Genomic DNA, 12,298 nt, shown 5'->3' on the forward strand with positions numbered 1-12,298 from the left:
CGTTATTAATGTATATATAAATAAGTACTTATTGCACTCAGATCAGAAATAAAGACCTACGAAATAGAACCAGAGTTACAGATGTTATGGAGAGGGCTTGCAGATTTAAAATGGAGATGGGCTAACCACCTAAAGGATGAAAGGAGGAAGGTGGACACGTAAGTTAGCAGAATGGAAACCAAGATCAGATAAACGAAGCAGAAGAAGACCATCTTCTTATCACGATTGCAAGATGATCTGCGAAAGATGACGAAACTTTTCATTTGTTTCATTTGTTCATCTAGAGTACACGGTCACAAGACCGTGTACTCCAGATACAAAAAGAGTGAGGTATATGTCCTGCATATAAAAAATAAACTTTTGTTTCAATTGATACAATTTTTTTTGTTAATAAACTGCATCTGAATTTAGTTATAAATAATGCGGCAAGATGGGCATACCAATCTAAGAAAATATATTGCACTGACTACTTTTCGCAAACAATCAGGTCGTTTTTGCGCAAGAAAAAAAGGGCATGGAATGTTATGGTAAAAAAATTAAAAGAGAAGTACGAATCATGAGGCTTAAACATGATGGTGAGTAAGACGGAAAGCCTGTGTATCAAAGGAGAAGTTGCAGATCTACACTCAAGCTTAAGATGCAGATCTAATTCTGCAGATGCCAATGTATTTTTCTTGATAGACAACAAATATCCCAGATTGCATAAAAGTAGTGCAATTGGCAGTTTTCTATTTAAATAATTTTACTTCATACAATTCAAATTATTCTACTTATACACGATTAAAATGTACCTGTATAATAAATTTTCACACAAACTTTCTAATTTGATTGTATTCATAGGTACTGGTTAATGCCAATGAAACTTTTACTGTATTCATATTCATACAATGCTTAACGGGGAAATACACTATTCAGTTCGACTGAACAATGTGGATGATTCAACCAAAATGAACCATGTATTTTGCAATTCAATAAAAGCGTTCAACCAAATTTAACGTTGAAATGAGTTGAGCCAATTTCTACTTTTGTTCAACTTCGTTGTACAATTGGGATGATTCATCCCAATTGAATGGTGTATTTCCGCCTTTAAAGACCTAAACTACGCTGATTATCCTGATAAGCCCGTTTTGATTTTTATTTTCCTCACTCTCCCCCAAGGAACACTGGCTTTTACGATCTAAAACAAAAATGTCGTAGTCTTGGCAACCTCAAGGAGGAGCTTGATCACGTGACATGCATTTTATACATTTATGTCAGGATTTGTCCTTCAACTGACACTTTTTTAGTATCTGCCTGTGAGGTACTTTCAACCGGTAGTGTACAAAAAACGTAAGTACAGCATCTAATTGATATAGTTTTGAAAATTGCATTGTCTTTAAAGTGAAACTAATTTATGCAGATACTTTTTAATATTATGAATTGATTAAAAATTCTGTCTGCGCCGAAGTATTTTTAGCGCATCATGGAGACCTTTATGTAATACATTTGATTATGTGTGTACGTCACTTTGTATAGAATACAAATACCACGGTTTTAAACGATATGCAAGTAAATATAATCATTTTATAAATTCGGTATGGTGATTTTTTTACAGAAGTGCCGGTCGCTGTGACCTTGTATGACCTTCATATGGAAGAGCACACCCTACTATCATTAAGTTTCAGCCGTTTAAGCTTGCGATGGGACATTTTTCTAATAACTTGCCAATGTTTGTTCTTTATTTCAAATCATATTACACTCCCAATATAATGGGTGAATTGTTCTGGTCTATCAAGTAGTCTATTAACATACCACCTATTCTTTCCACAAAAAAAGTTGCTCCTTATAAAGTGGACAAAATATTTAGAATATAGACAAAGAAGAACTTTAACAGATGTATCAGTAATAAATAGCAAAGTAAAAATAATAGCAACCGAAATAGAGTATTGAAGATTTCATGCCGAAAAAAGAAAGATAGGAAAATATCAAAAGAGAATGAAATTAGATATTACATGATAAATTACTATCATGGAAACTACAATGAACACTCATATGAAGAAGTGATAAGGATGCTAAAGAAATCTATGTGAATTTATTAGAAGACATTAGGAAAATAGTAATTGCTGGAAAACTTGATTAATATAATGAAGGCAGAGTTAATTATACAACCCTGTAAGATAGTTTCTCTTTCTGTACTGCCTTCCCTCCTTATGGAGTATTGGTTATTCTTGTGTTTCTTTGCCAAAATATTATAAGTTTTTTCTCTCTTTGTCTCAGGCCAATTCTTTCATAATCTCATGTTACAGTTCTTCTCCAGCTATTATCCAGTCATCCTCTTCTTCCGCCTGGTTGGTATTTGGGTGCCTGTCTGGTTATATTATTTTGCTTTTACCTTAGAGTATGTCCAATCCATTTCCTTCTTTTAATAGTTTAAACAGAAGTTATTCTTTAACAAGTTCAGTTGCAATGTGCACCACACTGGTGCACAGCATATTTTTACTATGGACAATGTGTACCAATTTGGCGCACAGTATTATTGTTGTAAAATTGACTACAGTATGTTTAGTCTGAGACAAAGGAGCTAAACATCTTAAAAATTTTTCCGAAGTTATTATCAGAAGGAAAAAAAGGTACTCCTTTATGCACACTGTAAACACTATAAAATTTTAGTAATATTTTGTTTTTGCAGAAACCTACTCTGTAGTGACCTTGCATGACCTTCACATAGACCTTGCATGCACACACCTCATCAATAATTATTGTTTTTATCTTGTATTGGATGATTTCTTGTCAAGCATCCCTAAAATTGTTTTTAAAGATGAATTTTATGTCTTACGGCAAAGTCACTAATACAAGTATTTTAATCTTATTCTTCTAAAGATGCCAATCTTCTATTCTCAGATATACATCTACTCTATTAGGTTCTTGTTCCATTTTTTTATGTTGCATTTTAATTATTTTCCAATTGTTTTATTCAGTTCTATGTATTCTTGAGTATGAAGTAAGTGTTCCGCAAGTAGTTGTTTTCTTTCCTTCATTAGATGTTTAGTTTTGTTGCTTATTTTGCCTTCTTTAGTTCTTGTTTTCTTTGTGACCTGTAGTGTGGCCTTGAGAAGGTTTTTATGTATTTATGTTTTAATTACTATTTTTATTGATTATTATATATCGGCACTATCCAAATATGAATGTGTTTTTATTTTAAATAATGTACTGATATTGTGATTGTTTTCAGATATTCATTCAATATGGTGAAAATTGGAATTAACGGTTTTGGCCGTATTGGTCGTCTTGTACTCCGTGCAGCTCTTGAAAAAGGAGTTGATGTAGTAGCTGTCAACGATCCCTTCCTTGATGTTGACTACATGGTTTACTTGTTCAAATTTGACTCTACCCACGGTCGCTACAAGGGATGCGTCAACAGCGATGGCAAAAACTTAGTTGTTGATGGCAAAGTCATTTCAGTACACCAAGAAAGAGACCCAGCTGTAAGTACCTTTCAAAAAATGTGCAATATTAAAATTATGTAAAAAATAATAAACTAACAATGTTCATTTTAATAGGCTATTCCATGGGGTAAAGTAGGTGCAGATTATGTAGTAGAATCTACCGGAGTGTTCACCACAATTGAAAAGGCCAAGAAACATCTTGAAGGTGGTGCTAAGAAAGTCATCATCTCAGCCCCATCTGCTGATGCTCCAATGTATGTATGTGGTGTTAACTTGGATGCCTACAATCCAGCTGATCCCGTAAGTATTAAAAATGTTATATGACAGAAATTTGCAAGTCACAAATTGTGATTGACAGTATCTTTATTCTCATTGAGAAAAAAATGTGTTTAAAAAAATTATATGGCCTTATTGACACAATTTCAAATTTGATTGAGAAAATAGCAAACAGTTTAAATAATCGTGTTTAATAAACAGTTTAAATAGAATTTTACAAAATCCAAAATTAATTAACAATCAACTTGCAAATCAAAAAGTATTTAAGAAGTCATTTTTGTTTAAAAAAGTGTTTAATATAAAAAATGTAATGACAATTAATAGATAAATATTCTGTAGAAATATTCACTACGTAATTTCTAACAAATATTATCAGTTGTTTTAAATAGATATGTACTGAATATAAGTGGTTTTATTATCTAAATAGTACAATAAATTGTTCAGTGCAAATATTAGTGAAATATTAGTGAAAAGACTCAATTACAGAGCCCAATTAATATCTAAAAATCGGGTCTCTTAAAAGATTTTGTAAATCATTTGATTTTTTTCTTCTTGGTCATAATACGGATGGGACTAGACTTGCCAGGCAGTGGAGTGGCCTCGAAAACTATTGTCATGGTAAATGCTATATACACAGGCCAACTAAGTTGGTTTTTTACTCAACACAAGTGTATAGACGGGTTTGAAAGTTGAAATGTGTAGTATGAGATACTACAAAATACTTTCATATAGGTATTTATCAAAGATAACTTTTTCAGCAAAAAAAAGATACACAAAATGATATATGCTAAATTAAAATCGGTTAATAAACACAAAATTTATTGCAAAATAAACAACAAAATCGGTGTTTTTGAATATTGTTAATAACTTTTTTATTGTTTATTAAAATTTGTTTAAATGCACCTGAATTTGAGGATTCCATCGTGATTAAATTGTCTTCTTTTGACGTCATAACCCTGGATGGGTGTTTGCCTGTCTGGCTATGTCCTTCCATTCAAATCTCTCTTGGACCCTTCTCCTCCATTGTCTTATATTCATGGTTTTCGTCTTCCAAGTCATCCAACCCCTGGGCCTTCCTTTTTTCCGTCTTCCTACCGGCTTCCACTGTAACATCTTTGTCGTTTTCATGTCTTCTTGTCGCCGAACATGTCCCTGCCATGACAGTCTTTGACTTTTCACAAATCTTACAATGTCATACCCTTCATTCAGTTCATTAACCCCGTCGTTTCTCCTGATTCTCCATGTGCCGTCTTCCTCTTGCACCGGGACATATATTTTTCTCAGTATCTTTCTCTCGAATGTCCTGAGTTGGGCTTCCTCTTTTTTCGTCATTACCCAGGTTTCACAACCATAGGTTACTACGGGTCTAATCGAAGTTCTGTAGATGGTCATTTTGGTTCTTTTGTCTAATAATTTCAATGTCATCAATCTTTTATTAGCATATTATGTACGATTTCCACTGGAAATACTTGCATTAATTTCGCTACTTAAGGAATTCTTCTGATTGATTTCTGTGCCCAGATATGTGAAGGAATCCACATGTTCAATAGTATAGTTGTCTATTACTATAATATTTTCATTGTCAGGTGTTCCTTTCATGGTCATGTACTTAATTTTTCTTTCATTTATTTTAAGCACTCTTTTTTTGTGCTTCAGGATTAATTTCCCTGAACGTTTCCATTAGTCATATCTTGCTTCTACTATTAATGGCGACATCGTCTGCATATGCAGTAATTTGTACTATTTTGGTGTTTATATGGCCGGTCACATTGGTTTTTCTGATGACTGCTTCAAGAATTAGGTTGAACAGCATGGTTGAAAGTGCGTCTCCCTGTCTCACCCCTCATTTTGATGTCAAACAGGGGAGACAGTTCTCCATCTACTCTAACTGCGGCTTTTGAACCCTACAACATCATTTTTATCAGGCTGATATATTGGTATACCTAGATTTCGGAGGTCTTCCAGCATTTTGTCTCTTTTCACACTATCAACAGCTTGTTTAAAGTCTATATACATATTATATAGTTCTATATCGTATTCATAGGCTTTCTCTTGTATTGTTCTAAGTATGAATATGTTGTCTGTAGTGGCTCTATTTGGTCTGAATCCATTTTGATCCATCTTATCTCCTTTTTTATATATTGGCTTTATAAGACCAACTGCCCATTCCTCCGACATTTGCTCCTTGGTCCATACCATCTTTATCAGGTAATGGATTCTTCCCCAGAGTTCGGGTCCTCCATATTTCAACACTTCTGCCGAAACTCCGTCCGTTCCCGGCGCTTTACTATTTTTTTAGTTTCTTTATTAATTCATTTTTCAATATTGAATGTTAAAATATCGAAAATGTGCTTTATTTTTCAGGTAATCTCTAACGCTTCTTGCACCACCAACTGCCTTGCTCCACTCGCCAAAGTCATCCACGACAACTTCGAAATCGTTGAAGGTTTGATGACAACCGTACATGCCACAACTGCAACACAAAAGACTGTCGACGGACCCTCTGGAAAATTGTGGCGTGACGGTCGTGGTGCCGGACAAAACATCATTCCAGCTTCCACTGGAGCCGCCAAGGCTGTTGGCAAGGTTATTCCAAGCCTTAATGGTAAGTAATTTTTTTCATATAAGTATATATTTATTTTCCTGACAACCTATTGATTGGAACATAAACGGGAAATAACATTCAAAATCTCAGGTTTATAATCCAAGTGTTACTTTTAACAGAACGATTTTTCCAATCATTCATATTTATTTTTACTTCACATGATACTAAAATGTTCCAAATTTTTATCTCTATAAAATTGGATTTTTTCTAGTTTTAAATATTATTTTTTTTTTTTATCAGCTGATAGTTATTTTTAAAACTGACCCTGAATAATGTAATTAGATAATATTTGAACTTGTTTGTTTCTTTGATGTAATTATGTCTGGCATGGAAAATAAACCTGTTATTGTGTTGCTTACGTTTCATAACTGTGAACTTTGTGCACAACATTCAGTGATACGTCATAGTTATTGATAACAGCAAATGTTTTGAAATTCATTTACTCGTATCAGTTCTTCGCGCTATAGTAAATAAAATATAAATTAAGGACATTTCAAAGATTTATTTTCTCTTAGCCTGTTACTAGCTTGCTGGTTTATAATTGTATATTGCTCTGAGATTTAAACTTTTATTAATGAGCTTTCTCCGCTACTAAGGTTGGCTATAATTGTGACAATTCTGAACCTGAAGGTTGCTACTCGAAAAGTTGAACTATTCTCTGAAGTTTCTCAACCAAGACATTCTTCTCCTTCCTATGCTGATCTTACTTCCATATTTTCCTGCATAATCACTTGTAAAATGTCCCAGGTATTGCAATTTTCTCGTTTTAATAGTCAATATGACCTCTTTTTGTTTGTTCATTCATCCTGTCCAGTACTACTTAGTTATTTTGACCTTCCTGGGAATTTTCAATATCCTTCGACATGCCCACATCTCAAATACCGCCAGGTTACGCATGTATTGCTTAATTTACAAGACTGAGAAAACAGTTAAGCATACATACATATTCTTAAATTAAAGAAAATACATGCTAAAACAACATAGTTGTATGCTAACTGTAATAAATGGTGAGAGTTACCACTGTTTAAAGGTTCTAATAGTCATGTAGAAAAGCTTATGTAAATTAGTAAGAGACTAACTGTTCCCCCATAATATAAGAATGAATTTATGAATTGTTGAAATGAATTTAACTGTAACAACAGGAAAATTACAGGAACATTACATTACAAATGAGTGATTTTTATTAATTAATGTTTACATCACTATACATATATTTTTTGTTGATCTGTTGTGTATTAATGAATATTTATTATGTTGTTTGTTGTTCTCTCAATTAATAACTAAACAATTTCAGGCAAACTCACAGGTATGGCTTTCCGTGTACCTGTACCAAATGTATCCGTCGTTGACTTGACTGTTCGTTTGGGCAAACCTGCCAGCTACGACCAAATTAAGGCCAAGGTTAAGGAAGCCGCAGAAGGTCCTCTTAAAGGAATTTTAGGATACACCGACGAAGAAGTAGTCTCAAACGACTTCGTTGGAGACACCCACTCCTCTGTCTTTGATGCTGCTGCCGGTATCCAACTTAACGACAAATTCGTCAAACTTATCTCATGGTACGATAATGAGTATGGTTATTCCAACAGAGTAGTCGATCTCATCACCTACATCGACACCAAGAAAGCTTAAGGATGTCAGGCACTTCTTTAAGGGCGTTTTTCCGTACTGAGGCATTAGGCGCCTCAAAGAATAAGTTTCATGATCAGTGTTTAAAGCATCTTTATTGTAAGGGACTAGATAGTAGTCCTTTGTTCATGTCAAAATTATTATATTATCCAGTTTTATTTTTATTTAAAATTTAGGATTATGTATAATATACATGTTGAAACAAATTGTCATTTTCTGTCATCCAACATTCCTCCTCTTCCTTGTGTCCTTTTTCTTTTGCTATGTAGCTTTAAAAGGTTTTTACTCAAATAAAGATGTGGTACATTTTAAATATGATTGGTAACAACTACAATCATTTTACAGAAATATTATTAACGCAAAGCCTTGCTTTTCTAAAAATTTTAACTTTCCATAAACTGTACGACAGCTTTAAAAGAAAAAGTAACTAACAGTGTAAAATGGAATTCTTTTGAACGACAAAGTAGAAGTACTGAAAAGGTGGCAGGGACACTTTGATACGCTACTTAATGGAGAAAGTAGAGATGATATAGAACTAGAACAGGAGAAAACTGAGCTATCAACTTTGAAAGAAATGAATAAAGCAATTCACCCGGAGCAGGATAACCTACCCGCAGAAGTATTTAAATGTGGCGGTCAAACATTTTGTAAATCTCACAAACTATTAATACAGGTATGGCAAGAACGCGCTTTACCAGAAGATTGGAATACCGGAATTATATGTCCTATACACAAAAAAAAAATTTTCTTGACTGTTCCAACTTTACGAGGGATTTCCAACTTTACGAGGAAATAGGTTTCTACCAAAGAGGCTTTTTGAAAAACAGATCTACCATTGATCACATATCATCCATCAGAAAAATAGAAAAAACGACGGAGTGTGACATAGACTGTCATTACTTCTTTGTAGATTTTAAAGCAGATTACGATACTGTTGATATGAATAAACATGTCCAATACCCCCTAAACGAGCTGATTATGACTAATTGGAAAAAAAATCCAGTCGACGACGAGAATGAAAATATTTAGTACGACGATGACGAAGAAGAAAATAACGTAGAACAAATGGATGAAAATAGTGATACGAAAGGTGCTGAATTGATGGTTTCTGCTGGGTCTCTTTCTTGGTAAAGACGCAACTACTAAATGAATGAAACATATTCCTCCAAGAAATGATAGAACGCGTTCAGGAAACTTAATTACGCATTTGCCAAGTGCTAAAGAAGTTACCAAGAATTTAAAAGTTGAACTAGATATTTGGAAATATTTTTTTAACGATACCATGATTAACATTATTGTTGAATGTACAAACAAACATATTAGACACTCCCAAAAAACTATAGTCGAGAGAGGAACGGAAACAGATGCTTTAGAAGTTCGTGCTTTTATTGGTTTACTCTATTTGGCAGGTGTTTTAAAAAGTGGTAGGTTAAGCACAGACGAACTTTGGAATAAAGACGGTACAGGAATTGAGATGTTTCGACTAACAATGTTCAGGTACCGATTTAAATTTTTACTACAACACCTAAAGTTTGATGATACAGATTCACGTGAGGAAAGAAAACTATTAGATTGTCCAATAACGAGATTTTTGAAATGTTTACTTTTAATTGCAAAAACGGTTATACGCCGTTTGAGTACGTCACAATAGATGAAAACTTGGAGGTATTTAGAGGTCGATGTAGTTTTAAACAGTAAGTATATACCTAATAAACCAAATAAATATGGATTAAACAATTTTACGCTAGCAGATTCCAAGACCTTTTATACCTGCAATTTGGAGCCATATTTATGGCAACAACCACCAGGTCCTTTTGTTGTAAGTAATTCTCCATCGGAAGTGGTAAAGAGATTATGTGAGCCTCTAAGAGGATCATTCCTGCGGAAAATTGGTTTTCAAGCATACCAATAATCCAAACCTTGCTTCGTGATTACAAACTTACATTTCTAGGAACGTGTAGCAAGAATAAGAAGGAATTACCCAATGAATTTTCTAAACCCATAAGCAGACCTATTCGATCCAGCATGTTTGCTTTTTATGATGATATTACTTTGATGTCCTACTTTGGATATCAAAAAGAAATAAAAACGTTCTCCTCCTGTCTAGTTTACATCATGACGATACAATTGATGAGGATTTCATGAAACCCGAAATGATTCTTGACTACAATTCTACAAAGAGAGTTGAGACAGTAGACAAGTTATGACTGCGATAGAAATACTCAACGATGGCCAATGGTAATGTTTTATTCCATGCTATATGTAGCTGGTATAAACTCCATGGTTCTTTCTATTGTAATAATAGCTAGATTCCTTTACCACGAAGACAGTTTTTGCACAATCAGTTGTTTTGATTTTTAATATTTTTTTTTTCAGAATGTATTCCCGATATTACATATTTTGAAATTTTATAATTTTTTACTCAGAATAAATGCTCAAGCTTTACCATTTTCAAATAATTGATTAACTTTTACTTTACTTAATCAGTAGACCCATTTGTACCTTTCGGTGTTGGGCCGTTTATAATACAATTCATTAAATTACAATATTTTATAGTCTTCTGAGGTGTCTTAGCTCTTAACGAACTTTCTTCATTCCTTCCTATTGGATGCCATCTTTGTTGCTTCGTACCAAGTCTTACCCTTACTCTGCAGTATCTGCGATATGTCACTATTCCATTCTTTAATGGGTCTTCCTCTTCTGTTCTTCCCTATTGGTTTGGCGTCCCACACTCTTTTTATTTGTCTCTTTATTGTCCATCCGGGTTAGATGTCCGAACCATGCCAATTTTTTCTCCTTGATTGAGTCGAGTATCGGTTTGATTTTGAGTCTTTCTCTTATTTCTTCATTTCTGATTCTATCAGTTCTTTTAATTCCGATCGTTCTTCTGAGGTATTTCATCTCTGTTGCCTGAATTCTGCTCTGGTGTCTTTTGTTTAATATCCAATTTTCTGCTCCATATGTCACTGTAGATCGATATAGGTATTGTTTTGTATATTGTCATCTTGATCTTTGTTGATATTTCTTTGTTATTAAGGAATCCTCTATTTAGTGCTTGGAATAGTTGATTAACATCTACTTAAATCATTTCCGAAGATAGTAGAATAAATTTAAGCCGAAATGTTTGGTGCCAGCCGTGGAAGGTTAAAAAGCACTAGCTCTCTTAGCAAGCATTTTTTTCATAAGGTGATTACACGAAATTGACAAAAAATGAGTCCGGAGTTTAACTCCTCCGGAGTTTTTAAACATCCTGTATAACTTAATCGTTTAACGATTTCTGAAATTATTAGATACTGTTATTCGTTAATACAGTTGATTTTATATCGTAATACAATAATTTTTTCTCTTTTTAGACCTTACGTGAAGGTAGCTACAATTATAAGATTCATTAATAAAAGTAAATTCTTTAGGTAAATTAACTGGAATGGCTTTTAGAGTCCCTACTCCCAATGTGTCTGTAGTAGATTTGACAGTGAGACTCGGAAAACCTACCACGTTTGAACAAATTAAAGAAGTAATGAAGCAGACCTCCAAAACAACTATGAAGGGTGTTTTAGGTTATACCGAAGAACAAGTAGTATCCACGGATTTTAACGGAGATTCCCACTCGTCTATTTTTGATGCTAAAGCAGGTATAGCCCTATCGGACCAATTTGTTAAGCTGATTTCATGGTACGACAACGAATACGGTTATTCATGCAGAGTAATCGATTTGATTCTGCATATTTCAACTAAAGATAAGTTCTAAGCTAGCATAAAATAGAACGAAATCTCTTCTTTTGTTTAAAAGTGATCAGCTGTTACTTTTTTTTTAATTCGATTAAGCGTTCATGATTTGTTGTTTTTCATTTAAATAAATAATTGCCTAATAAACTTTTTTTGATTCAGCAATAAACATAACTAATAGGTAGGTACCTACCCACTTTTTATTATTTTTATTTCCGTACTAATCTCATCTTGTCTTGGACTAACAATTTAATTCAAAATAAGTTAGTTTTTTTGTTAATAACCTCGTAGGTAACTTCTTTTTGAGACAAAACCTCGTAAGTTTACTGACAGTTTAAGCTTTTAAGTTACAACACCCCGTAAGTAGCTTTTTGACAAAATAAAAACAATATTACTGAAACTAAAAAGAACCCTACACAGTTGATTTGCACCCTCAATTAATTTGTTTCTGATCCTAAAGATGGCTCTACTGCGGCATGCTGCTGTGGTAAATATTGCTCTCTCTGTTGTTTCATTCTCCATCGTTTAGGCATCTCTTACTCATTAAAATAGTAATTACTTTAAAATGCCACAAGAAAATGGCTTCAGAACAATAGATAAGATTTAGATAAGAGAAGGGAATGTTCCAAAAAGTGAGTGT

The 12,298-nt window shown here is 33.5% G+C and overlaps 1 protein-coding gene across 2 annotated transcripts; it reads left to right on the plus strand.

Moving 5' to 3' along the window:
• The first annotated feature begins 1,202 nt into the window (after positions 1 to 1,202).
• On the plus strand, positions 1,203 to 11,805 carry LOC140445003 (glyceraldehyde-3-phosphate dehydrogenase 2-like). Of its 2 annotated transcripts, none has more exons than XM_072536773.1 (5): positions 1,203 to 1,329; positions 3,212 to 3,464; positions 3,540 to 3,725; positions 6,066 to 6,306; positions 11,343 to 11,805. In XM_072536773.1, the coding sequence occupies exons 2-5, from the start codon at positions 3,225 to 3,227 to the stop codon at positions 11,678 to 11,680; spliced, it is 1,005 nt and encodes a 334-aa protein (XP_072392874.1). In that variant the 5' UTR covers positions 1,203 to 1,329; positions 3,212 to 3,224; the 3' UTR covers positions 11,681 to 11,805. The 2 variants fall into 2 exon arrangements, with proteins under 2 accessions (XP_072392874.1, XP_072392875.1); XM_072536774.1 differs by lacking the exon at positions 11,343 to 11,805 and adding an exon at positions 7,601 to 8,138.
• Positions 11,806 to 12,298: the final 493 nt, after the last annotated feature.

This window comes from Diabrotica undecimpunctata, chromosome 7, assembly GCF_040954645.1.
Source record: "Diabrotica undecimpunctata isolate CICGRU chromosome 7, icDiaUnde3, whole genome shotgun sequence".
Lineage (NCBI taxonomy): Eukaryota > Metazoa > Arthropoda > Insecta > Coleoptera > Chrysomelidae > Diabrotica > Diabrotica undecimpunctata.